The sequence below is a fragment of the Hippocampus zosterae genome, chromosome 14, assembly GCF_025434085.1.
Source record: "Hippocampus zosterae strain Florida chromosome 14, ASM2543408v3, whole genome shotgun sequence".
Taxonomy (NCBI): domain Eukaryota; kingdom Metazoa; phylum Chordata; class Actinopteri; order Syngnathiformes; family Syngnathidae; genus Hippocampus; species Hippocampus zosterae.
In genome coordinates this window covers 20,990,370-21,016,505 of record NC_067464.1, presented here as the reverse complement: position 1 = coordinate 21,016,505, position 26,136 = coordinate 20,990,370, and the positions used below count along the sequence as shown (strand labels likewise).

Below are 26,136 nucleotides of genomic sequence, written 5' to 3'. Positions count from 1 at the left end.
GTACTATTTACAATTTACCTTCACATCATTTAATTGTTATTATTATTATGATTGTTATTTTTTATTCATCAGCCTGACAGCAGTCGGTAGGAACAAGCGTCGGTATCTCTCCTTCTTGCAGCGCAGGTGTAACAGTCTCTGGCTGAAGGAGCTACCAAGTGCTGTCAGGGCGGGCTGGAGGGGGTGGGAGGGACTGGCCATCATAGCTTTTAGCTTAGTTAGCATCCTTCTGTTGCCCACCTCCTCCAGAGTGTCAAGGGAGCAAGCCAGGACAGAACTGGCCTTCCTGACCAGTCGCTCCAGTCTCTTTCTGTCCCGGGCCGAGGTGCTGCCTGACCAGCAGACAATGCCATAATAGATGGCCGAGGCCACCACCGAGTTATAGAACGTCTTAAGGAGTGACCCCTGAACCCCAAAAGACCTCAGTTTCCTGAGTAGGAAGAGTCGGCTCTGTCCTTTCCTAATCAGGGTGTCCGTGTTTGTGGACCAGTCCAGTTTGTCGTTGAGAAGAACACCAAGGTACTTGTAGGAGGTCACCCTCTCTATGTCCATACCCTGGATGTTCATCGGTGCTGGTGAGGACTTTTTCCTGCAGAAATCCACAACCAACTCCTTAGTTTTCCTCGGGTTGATCTGGAGGAGATTCTGCTGGCACCAGTCCATAAAGTCCTTTGTCAGTCCCCTGTACTCCCGATCATCCCCTTCTGTAATGAGGCCAACAATCGCAGAGTCATCGGAGAACTTCTGAAGGTGGCAGTTTGGAGTGTCATGTCTGAAGTCCGAGGTGTAGAGGATGAACAGGAATGGAGCCAGAACAGTCCCCTGCGGCGCTCCAGTGCTGCAGAGAAGCCGGTCCGACTCACAGCTCTGCAATCTCACGTACTGCGGCCGAATTGTGAGGTAATCTATGATCCATGCTGTGAGATGGTGGTCCACTCCGGCGTTCTGCAGTTTGCCTCCCAGCAAATTGGGCTGGATGGTGTTGAAGGCACTGGAGAAATCAAAGAACATGATTCTCACAGTGCTCCCAGCCTTCTCCAAGTGTGACAGCACTGAGTGGAGGAGGTAGATCATGGCGTCTTCCACGCCGATGCCAGGCTGATAGCCAAACTGCAGCGGGTCCAGTGACGGGCTCACCAGCGGTCGAAGGTGGGCGAGGATGAGTCTCTCCAGCGTCTTCATCAGGTGAGACGTCAGCGCCACCGGTCTGTAGCTGTTCAGCTCCTTAGGGTGGGGGGTCTTGGGCACTGGGACCAGGCACGAAGTTTTCCACAGCTGTGGAGCTCTGCCCAGCTTCAGTCTCAGGTTGAAGATGTGCTGGACAATGTTACACAGCTGGTCAGAGCAGGTCCTGAGGAGCCGGGAACTGATCTTGTCCGGACCTGCTGCCTTCCTCACATTCATCTTCCTCAGTTGGTTCCTTACCTGCTCTGTTGTGACGGACAGGCAGGAACCAGGTGACATACTGGGTTGATGAGAGCTGGTCGAAAGAGGAGGGGGAGGAGAAGAAGTCCTCAGTGAGAGAGGTTGCAGTTTGTGGTTGGGGGAAGGGAGAGACGACTGGTCGAAACGGTTGAAAAAATGGTTCAGTCCATCTGCCCAGTCCTTGTCCTTCTCGACCACTGTCTTTGGGCTGTCATGGCCTGAGATGGTTTTCAGGCCCCTCCAGACACCAGTGACATTGCTGGCCTGTAACTGGTCCTCCAATTTCATCCTGTATAACTTCTTCCCGTCCCTGATCTTTCTTCTCAGCCGAATCTGCACGGCCTTCAGCTCCTCTTTGTTTCTCGACCTCGACGATATCTGGTGTAGAGCCTTGCTGTAATAATCCGTTCATTCACTGGCTTCCATCCAATCAATGCTTTTGCTGCACTACTGGAGAGGATGATGCCGACCTCATGGGAATGGTGGTCTTGCTTCCCAGAGTACAGAAAAGTTGCTCCATTAACCATGAAGCGCCCTTGCCCGTCCACCTCATTTCACTAACGCCTAAGATGTCCAGGCGATAGTCCCTCATATTCTTCAGCACCTGGTCCATGCGACCAGACTGGAACATTGTGCACACATTCCAGGTGCCTACTCTGGTGTTGGTTTTGGTTCCAAAGATCGAGGTCATCAGGGGTTAGGCTTCCTGCTGGATTTCACCCGGCCCCGTCACAGATACATCCAAGGATGTGCCATCTCTTCTTCGCCGTGGTTTACTGGAATGGCTTCCTCTCGTCGTTTCTGTAACAGGTTTTTGTTTTACAGGGTGAGGTTGTTAACCTCACGCCCAACCCCCAACCTGGAGGACCAGTTGGATGCAGTTTAACGTCATACCCAGGACTCCTGATACTGTCGTTCAAATGTAGTCTTCTTTTTCTTGAAAATTGTAGGCTGCTCTTCTGTCTCCTGGCTGGGCCGTTTCCCATTCCCAAAGACGTTTGTTTTTTATTTATTTTGCTAGCTCCTGGGTTTCATGTTTGCGGTAACCTATCGAGAAGCGCGCCTTGACCTGCGTCAAAAGTGACATACAGTCGACGCATGCAAAAGAGAATCCAATGGTTTTTCAAAATAAAATATTTTTCAGATTCCAAAATAAATAAAAAGGAAGGAATGTAAGTTATTTATTCTCTCTGTGCCACCCGGTACCGGTCCACAGCCCAGGGGTTGAGGACCACTGCTCTAAATGACATCCAATACAAGTGCTAAAAACTTGTTTAAAAACTCTCGTTTAAAAATCAGAGCCTTTGAAACGTTTTTGATTATACCTTTTTAATTGTTTTTCAGGTGGAAAATCCGAGTATGCCAAATGATGAAGGCATCACTCCTCTCCACAATGCTGTTTGTGCTGGCCACCACCACATTGTCAAGTTCCTGCTGGACTTTGGAGTGAATGTGAATGCAGCAGACAGTGATGGATGGTCAGTACCTTCAGTTAGTCACACATTTGGTAATAGTATTTGCATTCGACGTGGACAGTACTACCGTATTTTCACGACCATTCGGCACACCGTATGTTTGGGCGCAGTCTCATTAATGGGTGCTATTTCTGTATTTTACACATAGACAAAACGCACTGTATTATTGGTCGCAGTTTTGAAGTGGTAAAACATACGCCAGCTTAAACATACGACATGCATGCGTGCATTCTAAAAACACGTTAGCTTGAAGCATACGGTAGCATGCCAAGACATACAGATACATGCTAAAAACACGTTTTTAAAAAGGCAACGGAAGCAAAACTGAGTTCCGTTGTATTTTATTTAGCCATCGTACAATGTACTCACGTTTTTCGATCAATCATCACCCAGAAATCCATCAAAGTCCTCATCCTCTGTATCAGAATTGAACAATTGTGCAAGTACCGGTAGTCCATCAAAAACGCTGTGTTCCCTCTCGTTGTCAGAGTCACTCTCATTGCCATGTGGCTCCACAGAAATGATGCCGGCTTTGCCAAAAACTCGAACAACAGTGCAAGCAGACACGTTCCTCCAAGCAGCCACAATCCATTCGCAAATTGTGGCGTAACTCGCCCAGCGCTGCCTCTCACTCTTTGTAAAGTTGTGTTTGCCATCGATCATCCATTGTTCCCATGCCGTTCGCAACTTTACTTTGAACGCCCGGTTGATGCCGATGTCCAGCGGTTGGAGTTCTTTAGTCAAGCCTCCAGGAATAACGGCAAGATCAGAGTTCATTTGTTTGACTTGGTTTTTCACCGCTGCTGTGAGATGGGCACGCATGCCAAAAGCATAACCGATGGCTTGAAGTTTGAACTGAGCTTCGTAGGCGTGTCTCTTTGTAGAATTTATTTTCGGGGGTTCTTAGAAACCAAAACCGAAGTTGTTTTGCAACAATGCACATAGCCACACTCTATACAGGTGTTGGTACCTGCTTGGGGCGTCCTTTAGCGCCCACTTAAATACCCACCTTTCACTCATTGGCGCACTTCTCCCCCGCATGCCTGTCCTCTTTCACGTCTGCCTTTTCTCTCTCTCTCTCCATATATGTATATATACACGCCCACCCTTCACTGATTGGCCGACTTCTTTGCCGCATGCTTGTCCACAGTCACTTCCGCCTTTTCTCTATATAAACAGCGTGTCGGCTGTCAGTCAGGTTTTGGACCTCAGCGCATACACAAGACGCTCCGCATCGTAAGGCGTCCTGTCCATTTTGGAGAAAATTTAAGACTTTTAATCGCGCCTTATAGTCGTGAAAATGTGTATTAAATGTCGAACAATGGTAGCTGCAAAAATATGGGGCTACAATGATAATTGCATTTCTGAGTCCATTTGACCAAGCTAACTTCGCAACATCAGAGGGAGAGATGGGGATCTGCATATACCAGGTTTAATAACCACTGCATTTAACTTAAATTAAGTTAACTTTCAACTTCAGCATGTTCACGAAGCAATCCTGCATACAATGTTTAAATCATTGTCACCGTACAATATGATTAGAGCTGAGTGGAGTAACCAAAAAGTGTACTCCGGTAGAGAGAACTGTTACTTTAGAATAATAAGACTCAAGTTGAAATAGAGTAGTCCTCCAAATAATTACTTACGAGTAAAAGAATACTGAGCAAAAAACTGCTAAAGTACTGAGTAACTGTGAGTAACCTCTGATTTGTATTTAATATATTGTTGACCCTCAGATTTGGTTTAAAGAGAATCAATGTAACAAAAATAAATAAAAATAACTACCGTATTTTCCGCACGAAAAGGCACACCTAAAAGCCTTCCATTTTCATAAAAGCTGACAGTGCGCCTTAAAATCCAATGCACCTTGTATATGGTCATTATGGTAATATTTCGTGATTTGCCATATATTTGACTGTATCAAGACCCCAAAATGGCTCCTTGCAAGAGACATGCTTACAACGCAGAGTTCAAACTTAAGGCGATCGATTGCTCAGCTGAACATGGAAATTGAGCAGCGGTGAGAGAGTTCAACGTTAACGAGTCAATGGTGCGGAAATACAATACAATAAAATACATGCTGATTTATATAGCGCTTTCACAACAGCGGCAGCTGTAACAAAGCGAAATGGCGGAAGCAACAAGATGCCCTGTGCCAGGTAAAGAAGACTAAACAGAGCTTCCGAGGAAACAAAGCACGATGGCCACAGTTGGAGGACCAACTCAAACAGTGGGTTGTTGAGTGGAGGGGAGCAAGTAGAATTGCCTCTACAGTCACGATTCGAATAAACGCAAAAGCGCTGGCGCAGGAACTTGAAATAAATGATTTCAGTGGCGGTCCTTCTTGGTGCTTTCGGTTTGTGAAAAGATGTCATCTCTCCATCCGCGCACAAACCACTGTTTCGTAGCAACTGCCACAAGACTACCAAGAAAAGCTGGCCACTTTCCACGCACAGTGCAAAAATAATATCACTGCTAAAAAAATCCGACCAGAGCACATCGTCAACATGGACGAAGTTCCACTCACCTCTGATATTCCTGTGAGCCGCACTATGAATAAAATGGGTGCACGTATGGTGAATGTTCGCACCACATGGAATGAGAAAGCATCCTTCACCGCAAACAATAGAAAATAGGCAATGTGGTTCATAGCATTCTCCAAACCAAATTCAAATGTAATAGGATTTGTTTTTTTTTCATTCTAGTGGCCTTTACATCTGTATGTCCGACTTTACTCACGTTTTTGTGGTTCCTTTATCCTCAGGACGCCTCTACACTGTGCCGCTTCTTGTAACAGTGTCCATCTCTGTAAAATGCTGGTCGAATCAGGGGCAGCCATTTTTGCCCAAACCATTAGTGATGTTGAAACAGCGGCAGACAAATGTGAAGAAATGGAGGAAGGTTACACACAGTGTTCTCAGTTCCTTTATGGTAAGTACTGAACATAACACAAGCAGGATGTGAATCAAAATAGAACTTAGCTGTTGAATCAAAAGATTTCATTCACTCAGATTATATGGCAGTGATATGTTGCGTATGGACATCCTCGATCTCAGAGTGTGTCTTTTGTGTCAGGTGTTCAGGAAAAGTTGGGCGTGATGAACAAAGGCTTGGTCTACGCGCTCTGGGACTACACAGCCCAGCAAGCTGATGAGCTAACCATCAGTGAGGGGGACTCGCTCGTCATACTGCGACGGCGTGACGACACCGAGACGGATTGGTGGTGGGCTCGACTCAATGACCGTGAGGGATATGTTCCCAGGAACTTGCTCGGGGTACGACACTGTACACTGACATCCAAAATCGTACTGTACTTGCCAATCATATTCACTTGGCACAGCCACACATTGATGAAGGTTGAGAGTTTGAGTTTCAGTTTTGCGTGTTATAGGTTCTCTTCACTTTGACTGTATATAAGGCTCATTCAATAAATAAGGTGAACTTCTAATAAAGATGGAAGGTTACTTTTTTTTTCAACGTAGTCTCCCAGCACTGTCACACACTTTTCGCATCGACGCACAAGCTTCCATATTCCATCCATCCATCCCTCCATTTTCCAATTCTCTTTATCCTCACAAGGGTCACGGGGGGTGCCCGAGCCTATCTCAGCTGTCGTTGGGCAGAAGGCGCGGGACACCCTGAATCGGTTGGCAGCCAATTGCAGGGCACACACAGACAAACAATCATCCACGCTCACACTCACCCCTATGGACAATTTGGAGTGGTCCGTTAACCTGCCACGCATGTTTTTGGGATAAGGGAACCAGAGTACCCGGAGAAAACCCACACAGGCACGGGGTGAATATGCAAACTCCACTCTGCAAACACCTACCTTTGCACTGTGAGGTCGACGTGCTGACCACTGGACCACCGGTCCGCCGCTTCCATATTCCCTCACCGTAAAAAAAGTCTTCGGACTGATGCCTCAGCCAGTCGCTCACAAAACTTTTGACTTCATTGTCACTTTCAAACTCTATGCCTCTCGTGAATGCGTTGAAGGGACCAAACAGGGGAAGGGCTGAAAGGGGGATAACGGAGCAGTCCCCAGCCCAGTTCCTTGATTGTCTGTACCGTTTAGGCTGTGGTGTGAGGCTTGGCGTTTTCATGATACGAGATGACTGCTTCTGACTGATGACCCCTGCGTTTGTTCTTGATGTCTTTCTTGACCTGCCTCAGTAGTTCACAGTAGTTGGCACCAAGTTTGAACGTGACAAAGTCAAAAGTGTTGTCAGCGACTGGCTTAGACACCAGTCCAAAGATATTTAGGCTGATGGAATATGGAAGGTTGTGCACAGATGAGAAAAGTGTGTCAAAGTACTGGGAGACTAAGTTGAGAAAGTTTTTTTAAAGTTAGCTTTGATCTGTATTAGATGTCTTTATACTGAAAAATTCACCTTATTTATGGAATGACCCGCATATTTTTGGAACCGTTCAGAGTTGAAGGTGAAGATGTTCATCTGGCTTTGGCTTTTTTTGCAGTATGTAGTGCATTTATTGTTGTGCCGTCTATCATAATATTCACTCACTGTGTTTGTCTCCAGCTATATCCAAGGATCAAACCTAGACAACGTTCCCTGGCCTGAAGCTCAGATCAACATCCTTGTGCACATTCATCGGCAGATCAAGGAGAGAAAGCAATGTGTGCTTTAGGTGGAGATGTGCAGTCGAGATTCAAATTAGATGAGAAAAAAAATTATCCAACTGTCCCTGAACACTAACACGTTATGTTAACATTTTTGGATGGTGTTTGAATGGTGAGTTAATATTTTGTCATTTTAAAATGACTATTTTTGTACGGTTTTCCCAGAATTATAAACTGCCAGTTGGCTACTGTTATTATCATTCTCTGAGCTTCACAGTATATCGTTTTTGCCTGTACGTTTAAATGTAACATATGGAGGAATGTTTGTGACAAGGGTGACATGGATGTGTGTGTGATGATTCACAATGCGCCGGGTGGATGAATGCAAATATTCGGCTGACTTTAATGAAGGTGAGACGTTGTTGGTTCTGAGGTTGCAGTTGAAGCAGTTCTAAAAAGGAAATTAAGATTTTTCTCAAACAAGCATGCACTGAGGATCCCCACACAGAGCATGATAAAAGGGACCCAACACACTACAATGTTAACTCGCGTATCTGTCCCGAACTTTGCAGAGACAAGTTCTTTGAGGAGATGAAGAACCAAAGGAAAATAAGAATGTGGTTGAGAGTATTTCGAAGACAGATTTGTAAAACCAAAATACATTTAGATAGTTTGGAGTTGCAGTTCATTTGACAATTGTGTTTTTTCTTACAACATTGCTAATACCGGAACAATACTAAACAAATTTTGAGACTCTAGGTCAAGAGTTTTTTTTTTCTCCCACATATGTTGGGAAAATATGCAATACCACATGTCTGTAAACGGTATGGTAACAGATTTTTTTTCTTGCTTTAATGATGGACCTTCTATTAAATTGTGTTATTCAATCACGTATCCAGCATCATGAGGCAATTTTGGTATCCCCAAAATTGAGCCGACTTATTGGGCTTCCCTGAAAAAGCAGAAATGAACCAAACATACAGTAATACATTTTTTCTCTTCATTAATGCAAGTTCATAACAATGCTCTGCATGTATACTCTGCAGTTTAAATTAAAGAACTGCAACAATTTTGCTCTCATTTTTCACGGGCTGAACTGAAAGACTTTCTTTACATCTACAAAAGGTTCATTTCCTTCACATATCGTTTACAATCCTGTCTAAATCTGTGTTGGCACCTCTCCTTTGCCCAGATAATCCATCCACAGGATACTGATTTGACAACATAATTATTGCACACGTGTAGCTCAGGTTGCCCGCAACGTAAGGTCGCATTCAAATTTGCAGTTTTACCGTACCGTAGGGCAGTGGTCCCCAACCTTTTTTTGCACCACGGGCCAGTTTAATGTCAGACAATATTTTTAGAGACTGGCCTTGAAGGTGTGGTGGATAAATACAACAAAATCATTTTATTTGACCCGCATGAAAACTGTGGTATTTTCGAAACATTATCATAGGCTCGGGCGTGCTGGATCAAGTCCCAGCTGTCTTTCGGCAGTAGGCGGGGACACCCTAAACTGGTTACCAGCCAATCGCAGGGCATCCCCCTTTCACTTAGCCTATTTTCTACATTCGATAATTAGAACTCCTCTTGAATGCGGTCACTGTAAACAAGTTCAGGGACAATTGTCTTTAGACGAAATTGAAATTTTTTAAGGCATACGAGGTCAATGAATCTGTCACAGCATGTCAGCTGACACAGGCGCAGCGGGTCGCACATGCACATCACGCACTGAGGATAGGGCACCAAGACCCTGCCCCGACCCCCCCGACCCATCCAAAAAAAAAAATCAAACTCGCAAAAAATGTATAATAATAGGAATTGCAATCATAAAGGATCGAATATTTATAGTAACGCTTTGTAAATACATGATTCTCTTGTGCTGACTTCTCGTCACTCTTCCTTTAGTGCTCTGCAACCCCACTGTGTCATTCGTGAGTGGTTTGCTCCATTATGCTCCCATTGCTAATTTAACATAATTAATTTTTTTGATATCTGGACATGTGGTCGAAAAGGCACCAAGAGTCGGCGGCGCAAAAGATGAAAAGTAAAAAAGAACGAGATTAAGTTTATGATTGCGCGTCACTTGCAGGTAAATCAATGTTTTAAATAACAATTGTTTATTTTGTTACAGCCATTTTTAGATGACCACAATAACCACTGCCATGTTTAGATGATGCGTTTATTGTACAGTACATGTAGTACTTAAGTAATGCGATAATCAGAAAAACCTAGTTTTCAGAGTTCGGTCAAGAGTTCGACTTGTTTCCCAATCCATCTCGTAAACACCGGCACATTTATTATGCTATGAAAATTATATAGAACGTTCCTGACAAAGTAGGTTAATATGCAACGACTATGCCGGCATTTTTGAGAGTTTCATAGGGCAAGAGCGACATCTATTGGTGAAACTGTAATTTTGAAGAAAAAAATCGATATTAAAGCTGTGTCGATTTCATATTCACCGTTTTCACATTATTTCAGATAGAACGCTGAAATTTTCATACAGCCGTGTTTTAAATATAGGACAACAAAATAACAATTAATTTAGAAAATGTTTGTACCATGGTTCAAAACTATATTTCACTGTAGAATCCCTGGATAGTTTTTCTTGTATTTCTGAATACAGGATCAATGCTTCAATATGTTCACGGAGGAACTCAAGGCCAAGTGTAAGCTTCAGATGATTAACCACGCACCACAAGTACTAAAGATCAGTCATCAACCAGCAGGTCCAAAGGGTTTGCAGTAGGATCTGAGGGGGAGAAGTTGGTAGCTCATCATACATTCATTCATTCATTCATCTTCCGAACCGCTTGATCCTCACTAGGGTCGCGGGGGGTGCTGGAGCCTATCCCAGCTGTCTCCGGGCAGTAGGTGGGGGACACCCTGAATCGGTTACCAGCCAATTACAGGGCACACAGAGACGAACAACCATCCACGCTCACACTCACACCTAGGGACAATTTAGAGTGTTCAATCAGCCTGCCACGCATGTTTTTGGAATGTGGGAGAAAACCGGAGCACCCGGAGAAAACCCACGCAGGCCCGGGGGAGAACATGCAAACTCCACACAGGGAGGCCGGAGATGGAATCGAACCCGGTACCTCTGCACTGTGAAGCCAACGTGCTAACCACTGGACTACCGGGCCGCCCCTCATCATACATGAAATTGATAAATGCGTGCGTATAGTGCACAAGATATAATCTAGGGCTAGACCAAGTACAATGGCCACCGCAGACGGGGAATTGCTGCCCTCGAATGAGCTCAAATGGCATAAACTGTGTGTGTGAGTTTACGGAGCTCCAATCAATCATCAATGCGAGCGTAACAGCATCCATGTCAGTGTGGTTCCAACCATAATCTGAGCGATTTTAGACTACAAGTTTTGGTTTATACCCTCCCTCTTGTTCTGAGACTGGTGGTGATGCATAGTACCAAAAGTGTGTTTCAAATGAAGTACGGCTTCTAGCTCGGAGGTGTGTATTGCAACTGCTTGCCGTCATATGTGAATGAAAAAATGTTCTGCATCTCTCCTGCAAGCAGATGGCAAAATAAAGTATTTGCCAAGTCAGTGACCGTGAAGAGTGTATGCGTGTGGTCTAGCACAGTGAGAGCTGTAAACGTGTTCAGGGTAGGTGTGGTGACATCCGACTTCGTACGTCTAAGGTCGTGCGCCATGCCATACTTTCCCACAGCTTTCTCTCCTGGCAAAATGAGTGTATTTCAGGATGACGACAAGGACTCCAGAATCCTGACCCTCTTTAGCTCAGCATTCCTCTGCGGGATGCCCTCCGCAGGCTCCGGACTTCGTCGATACTGGTTCTGTCAGATGGGCGCAGCGATGGTGTCATGATTCGGTTTAGGGACTAACATGTGGCACTGTAGGGCTCCCCTGGCAGCTGCACACCTGTTGGTCATAACTAATTAGGGCTTTAAAAGGACTCCCAGCCCGAACACTCAGTGTCGGGTCATTGTTGCTTCTCGCTACGGTCATGTGTGTTGCTGTTTGCGCTTGCGTTCTGTCATGTTTAGTTCATTGTTATGTTTTAGATTTAGTCATGTTTTTTGTTTGATACTTTGGACTGTGTTTTGGATTTAGTTTTCTTTGTTTTAAATACAATTCTTCAAATACACCCCACTCCTCCCTCCTGCCTGCTTTTTGCGGTCCACCACCACCTTGCTACGTGACAGATGGAAACCACAATGGTCACCAGGGAGATTGTGGAGCAAATCCCGACATTGGAGGTACCCCGGGTCCACTGTCCCTGCGCCCACAATGCAACCATGGCTTTGCAATCGGGGCGATGCGTTCTTTCTACACGTGGCCTTGCGTAATTTGTTGATTTTCCAAGATGAAAGCATTTTGGGTGTATGCCGCAATTCGATAACCAGAATGAGTAGCTAAATGGTCAACATGTCCAATAGCGGTTGGGGTCCAGTCAGATGCCTTTTACACACTACTTAACCATGGGTCACAAAAATATATTGGTCTGATGATGCGCCGCCACTATGTCGTAGCTGGTTCCGCGGTTCGGTTACATTCATCTCATACCATTCCTTCTGCTCCGGAGCAAATGATGTGTTCAAAATAGAAACGTGCAATGAAGCGGCTCAATGGGTGGATTCAACGGGTGGAGGCTTGTAAACTGAAAGAGTGGTATACACGCCATTTACGAGTGGTGACTCGGCAATCAGAGACTCGTAGGTCGGAAACGTCAGACTGACTCACTTTGCTCTGACGCGGTATTTGTTCTATTGTGGTTGCCGTAGTTAATGATGAAAAGTTTCTGAAGCTTCTGCGCATGCGTGTATGTCTGTGTGTGTTTCTCCCCAAACATCTTGTCTGGGTCACCGATGGTGCACTGAACGCGGTCAAATCAGCCGCCACAGCGCAAAGTTGAAGTAAAGCCAGCCGCCACAGCGATTGTAAATACTTTAACGTTACGGTAATCTGCCGCAATCTTAACAACAATGTTACTGACAGTCTCTCGCGGTCTTTTACGCCGCCCCATTTGGTTGAATCCAAAACATATCATGGCGATTGATAGTGAATCGACATTAAACGTCTTTAACTATTTAAGGGCCGTGCGAATCTCCGGGGTCGCTATGACAGCATCAAACTCAAATGTACTCGCTGTATGCTCGATTCACGTCCAGTAAACGTAAAGCACTTATTTACAGTTGCGGTTGCAACACGCCTTCTTTGAACCTTAACTTTTTTGACATAGACAACAAAACAACCGCAACTGTAAATAAGTGCTGAGTAGAAAGAGTGAACAAAATACAATAGAACGCCTTGATTAACACTGTTTAGTGCAGACATAGCGAAATCGTGGTTATAAAATATTAGAGACAACCAATCATAACAATAATGACAAGCGTAATTTCTGTCCCACTAACTGCCACTGCCAGGATGACATGTAAGTAAGGATGGGCAACTGAAGCGCTGCGACCACGCTTTAAGTGGCCCCTTGGTTAATCCCTCCCATTGAGATTGACAGGTGATTATCCCCCCCTCCCCTTGGTATTTCTTTTTTTTAAAAACGATAACATTTATATACTGTATATATTTGTTGTTTGTGTGTGGATTTGGATTTATATGCAGGACAAACATCTACCTCATCCATCCATCCATTTTCTAATCCGCTCGTCCTCACAAAAGGCTGTGGGGCATGCTGGAGCCAATCACAACTGTCTTCGGACAGTAGGTGGGGGACACCCTGAACTGATTCCCAGCCAATCGCAGGGCACTCAGACGAACAACTATTGGCAATCACAGTTCAGGACAATTTAGACCAGAGGTCCCCAACTGCCGGTCTGTGGACCGATGCTGAAAAAAATCCATTGTGAAGAAGAAACAAATATAATTGTTGCCCTCGAGTATGAGTTACATTTATTGGGCACTTTTTTTTTTTATTAAACCAAGAACGAGAACAGTCGAGTTAAGACTGGCAGACGGAATCCCTGTTTCTAAAATGCATTTACGGTAACAAATGACATCCAGTTTGATTTAAAAATATATATATTTCGAACTAATGAAACGTTTTTGTTTTTTTTTTTTAATTACTTTAACTAGACTCCCGTGTCACATTGTAACCATAGCTAGAATCTTGGTCGGTTATTGATTTTTTTTTTTTTTATTTTATTTTATTTTTTTTTAAGTTGAGGACCAGCCAAACCGCTGGAGATCGTAAATGACGGCGGCCTTAAAAATACGTTCGAGACAACAACTCTGCCGGTGTTCTGGATTCAAGTTATGGCTGAATACACTGAGATCGCCACAACAGCACTGTTGCTATTTACGACATCCTACTCTGCAGTGACGGCGACCAAAACAAACTTACAAAGTAGACTAGACATAAACCACACACTGCAGGTGTCATTGTCTCCGATTACCCCAAGATGGGACCGCCTGATCGCAGAAAATCAAGCTCAGGGCTCCAACTGATTCAGCATTGTGATGAGTCATAATTTTCATGCACTTTGAATTTGCGTTGTATCTTATTTGGAAGTCACGTTTAAACATTACCATAGCGACCAGATTGGACGTTCCTCAGGTCAAGATTTGGGTTTATTATTATCTTTCGAAAACACCACAGTTTTCATGCAGCTCATACCATATTATTTTGTTGTATTTATCCGCCACACTTTAAATGCCGGTCCCTGAAAATATTGGCAGACATTAGAACGGTCTGGGGGGGGGGGGCAAAAAAGGTTGGGGACGCCTGATTTAGAGTGTTCCATTAGCCTGCCATGAATGTTCTTAGAATGTGGGAGGAAACCGGAGTACCAGGACAAAACCCACACACACGGGGAGAACATGCAAACTCTACACAGGAAGGCCCGACCAGAAATCGAACCCTGGACCTCTGCACTGTGAGGCCAGTGTGCTTACCAGTCTGCCCCTGTGCTTCCATCTTATCCCAATATTCACATTTTGAGTGTGAATTGACTGCTGAAAATGTTTTGCCCCTCCCTCCAACATTTCAGTTGCCCATGCCTGTGGGGAGAGAGTTTCTCTATCTCCGTAAGCACAACTTCTTGACTTGAGTGCCTCGCTCGCTGGGGACAAGCGGGAATGCTAAAATGCTGCCAAATTGTTTAGCATTACTGAAAACTGACAAATGATTAAAACTGATAACAAGGTAAAAATAAATGGGAATGTTAACAGAGCTGTTTGTAACAGGTTACCTACCGCCTTACACAGACTTCTTTTAAGTCTCAAAATAAACACACCGCACCAACCTGATAATTATTAAATGACATGTCGTCCTCGCTGGGAGTGCAGTGTTTCCATTTGCATGCCCTACTTACACTATTTGACAATTACAATTTTTGTGGCTTGATGGTGAAGTTGTTCCTCAACATGTGAAATTAAGCTAATGTTTTTATTAATGCTGTCTTTTTCTTCCACGTTCTAGGCTCACACTTCTGCAAGCCGTATGCCTGATCTAACCACCCTTGGCTGCATCCCAATAGTTGTGGTAACCAAAGCCATACTTGAAATTGGCTCTGCATTCAGTGTCTGAGCAGTGGGCCATTTGCATGGGGCAGGACTGACCTCTGAAAGCAGGCTTTTATCACCGAGGCAAGTGTGCTGACATTTTTTTAATGCTTGGTGTATTTCGATGTGAGTGTGCCACAGCCATGTTACTAAGTCACCTGGCTGACCTACAACGTGACAAAGTATATTCCGTACTGGCTCAATTTACCATGTAAGATTCGCTCTCTAAAAGACACACATTAATTGTTTTGCTCTTTTGCTGCTCAAAGTTGGATTGTCTTTGCTTTAATTTGATCATAAACACTTATTTGCGGTGTGAAATGCACTAACCTCATTGCTCTTGGGTTAGCTTAGCATTTAACATGTGTTCTTCCATCTTTTCATCACTTTGTGAGCATACTTGTCAGAAAACAAACATTTTGAACCACAGACAGCGATGCATTACCGCGTATTGTAAGCCTTGCAGAAATTGTCATTAACAATGTAGGTTAGTTTTGCAATTGTAATATGGAGTTAAGAATGCGGGAGACTTTTCTGCTGCAGTTGCCATATTTTACTCCTTGAGAACACAACCTGCATTCACGTGTCTTTTGAGAGAGTATAAGGCACAGGTGTCAAACACAAGGCCCGGAGGCCAGATCTGTCCCGCCACATCATTTTATGTGGCCCGCGAAAGCGAATCAAGTGTCAACTTCCATGATTGTTGCTAAAATCTGAACCAAAAATGTCAAATTGTCACGTGTAATAAATAACGATGAGATGTTGCAGTATTTGTAAGGAGTTCACACTCACTTGAACAATAAGTGAACAAAAATATAAAAATATAGTTGACTGATTTCAGAACTTGTAAACACTTTTGGGGGGGGGTGCATGTGTGTGTAAAAGAAAATGATGTGATGATTAAACATTTATTCGGTTTCATTGTTGTAACAGCCCTCCAATGGAAGAAGTAACTCCCCGCAACAAAAATAAGTTTGATACCCCTGGTATAAGGCCAATTTGGACCATCCTGCTCTCTCTTCACACCTGAGACCTTGAACACTAACCTTGTAACTAACATGACACTGTCGAGGGAAAGTGATTAACTGCGCTCAATTTGAGCATTCATTTTCCTACCTGTGATACACGTTGCAAATACAAAGTGAAAATTTGACATGCAGTCTGTCAAATAAAGGGTTAAGCGATTGCCCTTCCTTTGGCAGCAATGACTTGAACACCAGCTCAGTGATATGTGGCTTTTTGTTCAGCCCGTTTATTGCTGAGCGGGCATTAAATCCACCGTGAATGCCCCGCTGAATGGAGAAAAAGTCCTTAAAAATGGCTAAATTGGTCCACAAAAGTCATTACAAGGTCCATAAATAAAAAGCAAGTGGAAGAGTGGGAACCCTGTATAACTAAATAGCTGCAGAAATGGGAATGAGAGAATCACTTTTGTGAGATGTACACAGACATACAAAATATACTGTGTGATTGTATGAATGGTATGCATACATATAAGGGTTCCGATACAAATTTTGATGTGGTTCTCAAATGAGCACCAGAGGTTGTTTAGGTTCTTATTTCTGCCCGAACCGCTGACCTAATAAATGAACTTAAAGATGTATAGCACACCTGGGCAAAGTCAGACCTTTGGGCCGTAGTTACTGGAGGACATAAATTAAAATAAAACATCATTTCTGCTTCGCTTTTATCTTGATGTGCACGGGTCAACAGTGCAAGCCAACAGGAGCAGTGACTTGTCTTAAGTGTTGGCAACCTTTTCTGTATTCACTGACTTCTCCAATCATTCTAGCACAGTAGTTTTTAACCTTGTTAGAGGTACCAAACCCAAACAATTCATATACACATTCATCAAACCCTTCATTACTGAAATATAAAAATAGGATTCAAGAAGTGTTCCTTCAGTTTTGCCGGTGCGAGACTAAAGTTGCTCAACTTCGCATTACAAATCATGCAGATAGGATGCTGAGTCCCATCACATTCCGTAGTGCATGTGAAGCCGTGGTACATATTAATCCGACAACCTATTTATTTATTTATTTTTTGCTCGACATGGCATTTTTAAAAAAAAATCCCACGACAGTCATACCTTGACTACAGAGTGAACTAAATTTCCCGCAGCACTGATTGGACAAGCAATGCAGTGTGATCATCTGCAGCCAGCGATGGCCAAGCAGGCGTGTCATAACTCAGTGACATCTTGAGCCAGGTGTGTCAGAGGCTCTGTTGAACCCTGACACTAAACCCCTGGGGTTCAATCGAACCCAGGTTAAGAACCACTGCCCGACTAATTGTGGGGGGCTGGGGGGTGTGGGGTAGTGCCAGTACCGGGGGAAAAAAGGAATATGGACACCCTAGACATGTTTTTTGTGAATGTTCATTAAATAATTAATATTTGTAGATGCAGTATGTCACTTTAAAGTAACTGAATAAACCTTTCTTCACCAATTTTTGTTTTTATTTCTTTATTACGACAACATATACTCTACTCATTAGATTCATATTTTCCTATTCAATTGGCATGTTGATTTGGCCTTTGAAAGATCTGTTGCCCACCTCTGATTTGCAGCATGGCGTTCTGTGATCAGCTGACTTTTTTTTGCACAGTTCTCGACATGGTCTGTTGCTCAATCTTTTTTTGTACCTTGGAAGGACTGCTTTTATATTTTGAACGGCCATCGAAGCAGCGGTGGCAATACAGAAATAACTATCGCACCAGCGAAAAAATGCATCGTGAAGAAGAAACGAATATAGTTGTCGCTCTGTGGTATGAGTTGCATTTATTGGGGACTTTTTCATTAGAAACAAGAACAGTCGAGCTGGGATTCGCAGCCGGAATCCCCGTTTTGCAAATGCATTTACAGCAACGAGTTCCTGTTTGATTTAAAAATTTCTATTTCGAGCGACCGAAACAATTTTTCTTTTTAGTTTAAAATGGCTTACCTTAACTAGACTCGCATGTCACATTGTAACCAAAGCTAGAATATGGGTCGGTTATTGCTCGTTTAAGTCGAGGACCAGCCAAACTAGGAAAAAAAAGCCAATTTAAAATCCGAAAAATGCTGTCTTTTAGTTATAGTTTCTTTGCATATTTAGAAATATAAAACCGTATTATTTTTTAAATTTATTATTGATTAAACATAGTGGTACAAGTAGTTAATGTCAGGTGTGTGGCACCTGAAGGCCGTGTGTGTGTGTGTGTGTGTCACATTTCTAACACTCTAGCACTGCGGGTTGTGTCAAATGTCATTTTAGAGCTCCTGGTCGGGTTTTAGTTTGGACACCCCTAATCTAGCTGTTCAATTAATTGGCAATCTAAATGTCAGTTTAATCGACTGGGACTGTATTGTGTTGACAACTTGGTCACTTTTCTGTTCAGGTCAGGCTGCGGCAACATGGCTGAACATTTCCACATAAACACTCCCTTACTGGAAAGTGCTGCAATGTCCAAACGTGTGGGAACCACTGTGTATTTGAAAATGGAGAATTCCCAGCCCTCTGGTTCTTTCAAGATCCGCGGCATTGGGTACTTGTGCCAACAGGTAGATGCATACACTTGCATATACGTACAGTCGAAAAGTATGGAGTGTGTACGGAATTGCCTTATGATTTCAAACTCGATCGGCAAATTGGTGCCGTTGTTAAATCCAGCTTCTTTCACCTTAGACAGCTGGCCAAAATAAAACCTTTCCTCTCACATGAACACTTTGAGACAGTAATGCAAAGTAATGCCTTTGTCACATCCCGGCTCGATTACTGTAATGCCCTGTACTTTGGAGTCAGCCAGTCCTCCATCAAGCGCCTTCAGCTGGTCCAGAATGCCGCTGCTCGCCTCTTGACTGGTACTCGTAAGAGGGAGCATATAACTCCTACTCTGGCATCCCTTCATTGGCTCCCCATTCATTTTAGAGTTATTTTCAAGATCCTCCTCTTTGTTTTCAAATCTCTAATCTCGCGCCACCTTACCTCTCTGAGCTCATCCGCCCCTACACACCTGCCCGGCGCCTCAAGTCTGTGGACCAGTCTTTATTAGAAGTACCAAGAACTAAACTGAGGCTCAGATGGGATCGAGCGTTTTCTGTTGCTGGTCCCTCTCTCTGGAATGACCTCCCACTGAACATTCGGCAAGCCTCCTCGCTGCCAATCTTTAAAGCCCTCCTGAAAACCCACTTGTATTCTTTGGCGTTCGACTCAGCATGATTTTACTGGTTCGTGCTTTCTACCGCCTTTATTATCATTTCGTCTTACTGTTTATTGTGTATGTTAAATCGCTCCATGTACAGCACTTTGTATGCAGTGATGGCTGTTTGAAAGTGCTCTATAAATACTGTTGACTTGACTTGACTTATTTAATATTGATTCTATCCTCTGCAGCTTAAGTCACAGTCCAAAGGATTTGTCTGCTCCTCAGGTTGCCTCTTCTTCCCAACCTTGTCATATTATCACTTAAATATTGGTACAGTACTATACAGTAGATGGTTGAGCTGTGTACATGTCTTATTCCAGGTGGAAATGCTGGGATGGCGGCTGCCTATGTAACCCGAAAAATGGGTGTACCGGCCACCATAATAATTCCCTCATCAACGCCTCATTCTGTTGTCCAGAGACTCAAGGATCAAGGTGCTCATGTCAAGATTGTGGGCAAGGTATCTTTACATGTCAGTTTTAACCATAACAGGCTGTTTAAGTTTGATTGTTTTTTTTTTGTTGTTGTTTTGTTTTTGTTTTTGTTTTTTTGGTTATTTTTTAGAAAATGGTGTTGTGAAAAGGTCATATAAACAGCCACTGTATACAGGTTTGGGATGATGCAAACGCTGAAGCTCTCAGACTCGTCGAAACAGAGGGACTTTCCTATGTGTCTCCGTTTGATCATCACTTGATCTGGTAGATAAGTAATCACTTGTTCATGCATCACTACTTAACATCCTCTGAATTCTTTAATAGTTGGTATTTTAAATGTTCTTCCTCCTACCCAAACAAAAGGAAGGGGCATTCTAGTCTGATCGCAGAGGCGGCAGCCAGTCTGGGTCCAAATGTCAAGCCTGGAGCAGTACTGATATCAGTGGGCGGAGGGGGCCTCCTCTGTGGGGTCGTCCAGGGTCTGAAGGATGTAGGCTGGGTGGACGTGCCCATCGTTGCCATGGAAACAGTTGGTGCAGACTGTTTGAATGCTTCCGTTAAGACGGGAAGCATCGTCACCTTGGATGAAATCACCAGGTCAAATTTCTTCTTTGTGCCTTGCCTGAATATCGCAACTGCTCACATATGCTGAAAAAAAAAACATCATCCAAAATCAAAAAAATCAAATTTTTGAGGAAAAAAATGTCAATTTATCACATAGTATAGATGTTTATCTTGCACCTGGGATCACAATATATTTAATGCCTAATGTTCCAAATTTATATTTAATCATACACTGATTTTGACATAATTCCCCCACAAACAAAAATTTAGTTGTATTCATTAATTGACAATGAATCACTAATCCTATTAATTGATATTCATTCATTTTCTGAACCGCTTGATCCTCACTAGGGTTGTAGGGGGTGCTAGAGCTGTCTCCGGGCAGTAGGCGGGGGACACCCTGAACCGGTGGCCAGCCAATCGCAGGGCACACAGAAGCAAACAATCATTCATGCTCACGCTCACACTCACACACTGGGGACAATTTTGAGTGTTCAATCAGCCTGCCATGAATGTGTGAAGAAACCGGAGAAAAAACCCACGCAAGCACGAGGAGAACATGCATACTCCACACAGGAAGGCCGGAGCTGGAGTTGAAGCGGGTACCTCTGCACTGTGAAATCAACATGCTAACCACTCGACTAACGGGCCACCCTAACTGATAATCATTTTTGAAAATTGATCAATGGTTTTGAGACCTATTTTAAATTAAAATTGTTCGAAATTCTCAGAATTTCAGCCCGACAACAGAAAATATTCTCAGACTTGTGTTGTTGTCCATGCAACAGTAGGGCTGCCAAGATTAGTCGACTGAACATGGGTATGTCGATGGTCGAATTGTTAAGAATTAATTCAGTAGTCGACAAGTCATGTAGCTATTTATTTTTTGGCACTTTGGTTTTCGCGCCTCTCCTCCCACAGGCTGTGTGCCTGTCTGTGACGCACATGTGAAGTAGTGGGAATCGGGTCATTTCTGTTGGAAACAGAAGCATGATAGGTAATGCAGTCTCTGTCACGAAGAAGTCAAGCCAACTGCAGCAACAAATGCTTATGGTATTCATGAGAGTGAGATGCCACCAAGGCAGTCAGACAAATTAACTTTCCATGACCAAATAATACAGGATATGAACGTCAGTGCCATGGTCCGCTTTTATTTTCAAGTTGCTCCTGGCAGCGTGAGGGCCGATTTCCTGGAGTGTCAACGGAGGATCCGGTAGTTTTTCCGAAGTAAAACATCTTTCAGAGTCCGAAATAAATACAACGGAAGTAATGTAAATTATTTATTCTTTCTGTGCGGTCCGGTACAAAATAACCCACGGACCGATGCCGGTCCACAGCCCGGGGTTTTGGGACCACTTGTCAAGATAGATCGCAGTGCTGTGTTGTTCGGCTGAAGTGGGTGAAAAGGAGTGTTTTTTGAAGGAGGTGTACTGCTTGGAATATCGTAACATAACACCGATTATTGTGGCAGTCTAATACTGCAATGTCACCTTGATCAATACATTTCTGTACACACACCTATAATTATCGTTTTATTTAGATCAGAGACTGTCTTGTTGGTAGGTATCAGAGTGGGTATTATACTCGAATTATGCTATCTAAAAATGTCTCATTTGACACTGATTATTGCCCCAATGTCTTCAAAATCCGCCCCCCCCCCCCCGTCTGTTTGTGTCTCTCTCTCCCAAGTGAGGCTAAATGTTTGGGTGCAAAGACAGTTTGCACAAAAGCTTTTGAATACAGTCAGAGCAATGAGATCACAATCATTTCGGAAGTGGTTACTGACAAGCAGGCTCTTCATGCTTTGGAAACATTCCTGGGTGAGTTTCCATTTGAAACAACGTTAAAGTTGAAAGTAATTTTGCTGTAAACCAAGTAAACCACAGAGAAGGTAAAACATGTTTTGTGCTGCTTGGGTCGACATTTGTTAGATGAGGAGCGTGTCCTGGTGGAAATGGCATGTGGAGCAACACTTGCGGCTGTCTACAGCGGAGTTGTGCACCGATTACAGGCAGATGGTAAGCCATCACTTTCCAAGAGATTTCTCAAGAGCCAACCCGCATATCCAGTTGGTTGTGTTCACTTCGAAATTTGTTTTTTTGACATTTCACTGTAAATTTTGAGGTACCAGTTCTAAACTTCCCATGAGAATTAATGGGTATCTAGAGTAAATACAGGTAACAGAAATTGAGGTAATTCATGGGACTAAATCAGTCATTTCCCAAATTAAAGGTTGGCTCTTAATAGTGAATTTAAAGTTTGGGAAAATATCTTTTTGCATGATAATATACATATAATATATATTTTAAAAAATCCTCGTCTCACCCCTCGGGTGGTGTCTGTCCCCCATTCAGCTCTGGTCCTCTACCAGAAGCCAGGAAGCTTGAGGGTTCTGGGCAGTAGCCTTGCTGTTCCCAGCACTGCACTTTTCTGGACTGAGATGTCCGATGTCTGTTGTAACCACTCATCTAGTTTGGGGGTCACTGCCCCGAGTGCTCCGACCACCACAGGCACGACTGTCACCTTTACCTTCCAGGCTCTCTCCAGCTCCTCTCTGAGCCCTCAACTCGAGTTTCTCGTGTTCCTTTTATCTGATGTTTCCATCACTTGGGACTGCTACATCCACTACAACGGCTTTCCTCTGCTCTTGATCGGTGATCACGATATCTGGTTGTTTTGCCATTACCATCTTGTCAGTCTGGATCTGGAAGTCCCACAGGATCTTCTTTCGGTCATTCTCCACCACCTTCGGAGGGGTTTCCCATTCTGACCGTGGGGTTTCCAATCCATACTCCGCACAGATGCTTCGGTAGACTATGCCAGCCACCTGGTTATGGCGTTCCATGTCGGCTTTCCCTGCCATTATCGTACACCCTGCAGTTCTGTCTTGGATTGTCTCAGGTGCCTCTTTGCACAACCTACACCATGGGTCTTGTCTGGTGTGGTATATCTGGGCCTCAATAGCTCTGGTGCTCAGGGCCTGCTCCTGAGCAGCCATGATGAGTGCCTCTCTGCTGTCCTTCATGCCAGCCCTCTCTAGCCACTGATAGGACTTCTTGAGATCAGCCACTTCAGTTATGGTCCGGTGGTACATCCCGTGTAGAGGCTTGCCCTCCCACGATAGTCCCTCTTCCACCACCTCATCCTCTGTTCCCCATTGTCTGGGACATTCTCTGAGTACGTCATCTGTTGGAGCCCTCTCCTTGATGTATTCATGGAGCTTGGATGTTTCATCCTGGACAGTGGCTCTCACACTCACTAGTCCCCGGCCTCCGTCCTTTCGGCTGACGACAGTCTCGGGGTGCTAGATTTGGGATGGAACCCTTCATGCATGGTGAGGAGCTTTCGGGTCTTAACGTCCCTGGTCTGAATCTCTTCCTTTGGCCACCTTATTATTCCTGCAGGGTATCTGATCACTGGCAGGGCATAGCTGTTTATTGCCCGGGTCTTATTCTTGCCATTGAGCTGGCTTCTTAGGACTTCCCTCACTCGCTGGAGGTATTTGGCCGTAGCCGCTTTCCTTGTTGCCAGTTCGAGGTTGCCATTGGCTTGTGGTACCGAGGTACTTGTAGCTGTCCTCAATGTCTGCTATTGTTACTTAAGGGAGTGAGACCGCTTCAGTGTGGACTACCTTGCCTCTCTTAGTCACCATCCTACTACATTTCTCAAGCCCGAATGACATCCCAATGTCACTGCTGTAGATCCTGGTTGTGTGGATCTGAGAGTCTATGTCCCTTTCGCTCTTAGCATACAGCTTTATGTCATCCATGTAGAGGAGGTGACAAACCAATTAGATGGAAAGCTACAGTTGCTTCATGAATCTTCATTTCACCATCACAAACAAGCACAGCAGCTCGTGGGAGGTCATAAGTTAAAAACCCCAACACGCCCCAACGGGGCCCGTAATGATGTGACATTTAAACATTTTAGGTCGTCTACCGGCTCTCTTGGACCCCCTGCTGGTGATAGTGTGTGGAGGCAGCAACATAGACATGGAGCAACTATCTATTTTGAAACATAAGCTGCAGACAAAGTAATTGTGTAGCAGAGTAAGTGTTAAAATGCACAGCATGTGACTGTCATGTTATGAATGTATTTTAAAAATGCCATTTTATAAATGTACATTGTCTTGAAGTTCTTTTTTTGATTACCTAAAAAAAAAATCGGTATGTGTTAAACAATAATGTCCAATTGTATGTATATTTGGGGACTTTTTTGGGGAGAGGATGGGGGCAATAAATGTCCGTTTACCATGCTTGCCCACCTGGTGGTGTTGCAGTCCATTGTTCTGGGACCCTGAAATCCTTTTGCAATTTACCAGTGCAATTTTTTATTTTCTCGTTGATGTAAGGAAAACACCCTTGAACATTTGTGCTCACTAGCCTATATTTAGACTTGATGACAATACATGGACTGTGAGAGTTCATGACTCAATGTGATTGGTGAGTGTCTGTTTGGCATATGACATCAGACTGAATCCAGAGCAAGGCCAATGTGGTGTCCCACTTTGTCAGGATTTGTACATAGACTTTAAAACATGCAAATGTGTTCTTTAATTTACAGGAGAACATGTCACCTGATTTACACGCTTACAAATGACAAATAAATGCAAACTCATTTGAATAACCATACAGTTTGCACACAATAACTGCACGTTAGCTACCGTATTTTCACGACCATTCGGCGCACTGTATGGTTGGGCGCCGTCTCATTAATGGGTGCTATTTCTGTATTTGACACATAGACAAAACGCACTGGATTATTGGGCACAGTTTTACAGTGGTAAAACATACGCGAGCTTAAACATACGGCATGCATGCGCGCATGCTAAAAACACGTGTTGAGGAATGGGAGCTGTCAATTTGCTCTTGGCCCTCCTTGGTTACAGGTTCTTTTATCTCTAAGGTGGAAGAAGACCCAACGCCACGTTGTCTTTTCTTCAGTTTATCACAACGCAACACGAATCGATTCGGTCTCCTGTGAGTCTCAGATTTCATCAGGAAGCCTAGAAAAAATGCAGTCACACATATATATAGGCATAGTATGTTAATCATGTTATTTAGGGGCGGACAGTCCTTCCCCTTATGTAAAAATCAGAGACAAAGAAAGTCAAGCAAAGTTCGATCTTGACATGATGACAAAGTATAGACCACTGCTGCTGGTCCACAAATCTTGAGATTAGGGTTCCTCTTCCAAGGCAATTGACAGCCTTCAGGGACTTTTACGAGTTGGTGGAGGCAAGAAAGCCCTCGGGGGGGCTGTTAATTAACCAAGGGGAAATATGATCTAAACTTCACACTACATTCTTTGTTTTAAGTACTTCAGCAGATGTTTAGGAAAGAGACTAGTATCAATAGTTCTCATAGCAAGGTGACATTCCTCAACAATGTTCTACTCCTACTTCTAGCGGAATAATTCCTTAACACACATTAGCTTGTAGCATACGGTAGCATGACAAGACATACAGATACAAGCTAAAAACACGTTTTTAAAAAGGCAACGGAAGCAAAACTGAGTTCTGTTGTATTTTATTTAGCCATCGTACAATGTACTCACGTTTTTCGATCAATCATCACCCAGAAATCCATCAAAGTCCTCATCCTCTGTATCAGAATTTAACAATTGTGCAAGTACCGGTAATCCATCAAAAACGCTGTGTTCCCTCTCGTTGTCAGAGTCACTCTCATTCCCATGTGGCGCCACAGAAATGATGCCGGCTTTGCCAAAAACTCGAAGAACAGTGCAAGCAGACACGTTCGTCCAAGCAGCCACAATCCATTCGCAAATTGTGGCGTAACTCGCCCAGCGCTGCCTCTCACTCTTTGTAAAGTTGTGTTTGCTATCGATCATCCATTGTTCGCATGCCGCTCGCAACTTTACTTTGAACGCCCAGTCGCAACTTTACTTTGAACGCCCAGTTGATGCCGATGTCCAGCGGTTGGAGTTCTTTAGTCAAGCCTCC

The 26,136-nt window shown here is 43.9% G+C and overlaps 3 protein-coding genes across 12 annotated transcripts in view; all 3 read left to right on the top strand.

Moving 5' to 3' along the window:
- LOC127614394 (apoptosis-stimulating of p53 protein 1-like) overlaps positions 1–8,551 on the top strand; it is an 82,610-nt gene extending 74,059 nt beyond the window's left edge. For all 8 annotated transcript variants that reach the window (XM_052085677.1, XM_052085676.1, XM_052085674.1 and 5 more), the window contains 4 exons: positions 2,770–2,903; positions 5,665–5,831; positions 5,976–6,175; positions 7,442–8,551. In XM_052085677.1, the coding sequence (XP_051941637.1) occupies positions 2,770–2,903; positions 5,665–5,831; positions 5,976–6,175; positions 7,442–7,483 (543 nt within the window). In that variant the 3' untranslated portion in view covers positions 7,484–8,551. The remainder of the gene's footprint in view (positions 1–2,769; positions 2,904–5,664; positions 5,832–5,975; positions 6,176–7,441) is intronic.
- Positions 8,552–14,917: 6,366 nt separating this feature from the next.
- Positions 14,918–24,730, top strand: sdsl (serine dehydratase-like). Of its 2 annotated transcripts, XM_052085840.1 has the most exons (9): positions 14,918–15,074; positions 18,370–18,532; positions 19,365–19,401; positions 19,497–19,636; positions 19,786–19,874; positions 19,974–20,207; positions 21,864–21,994; positions 22,106–22,192; positions 24,105–24,730. In XM_052085840.1, the coding sequence occupies exons 2-9, from the start codon at positions 18,386–18,388 to the stop codon at positions 24,209–24,211; spliced, it is 972 nt and encodes a 323-aa protein (XP_051941800.1). In that variant the 5' UTR covers positions 14,918–15,074; positions 18,370–18,385; the 3' UTR covers positions 24,212–24,730. The 2 variants fall into 2 exon arrangements, with proteins under 2 accessions (XP_051941800.1, XP_051941799.1); XM_052085839.1 differs by lacking the exon at positions 14,918–15,074 and having other exon boundaries at positions 17,906–18,532.
- syt14a (synaptotagmin XIVa) overlaps positions 20,070–26,136 on the top strand; it is a 68,130-nt gene continuing 62,063 nt past the window's right edge. For both annotated transcript variants that reach the window (XM_052085757.1, XM_052085755.1), the window contains exon 1: positions 20,070–20,207. In XM_052085757.1, coding sequence (XP_051941717.1) covers positions 20,159–20,207 — 49 coding nt within the window. In that variant the 5' untranslated portion in view covers positions 20,070–20,158. The remainder of the gene's footprint in view (positions 20,208–26,136) is intronic.

Bases quoted from the DNA above. Each gene is read 5' to 3' on its own strand.
- sdsl (XM_052085840.1), top strand. From the start codon at position 18,386: ATGGCTGAACATTTCCACATAAACACTCCCTTACTGGAAAGTGCTGCA. The intron at 19,875-19,973 runs GTAGATAAGTAA...CCCAAACAAAAG, and splicing joins TTTGATCATCACTTGATCTG to GAAGGGGCATTCTAGTCTGA. The intron at 21,995-22,105 runs GTGAGTTTCCAT...GACATTTGTTAG, and splicing joins TGCTTTGGAAACATTCCTGG to ATGAGGAGCGTGTCCTGGTG.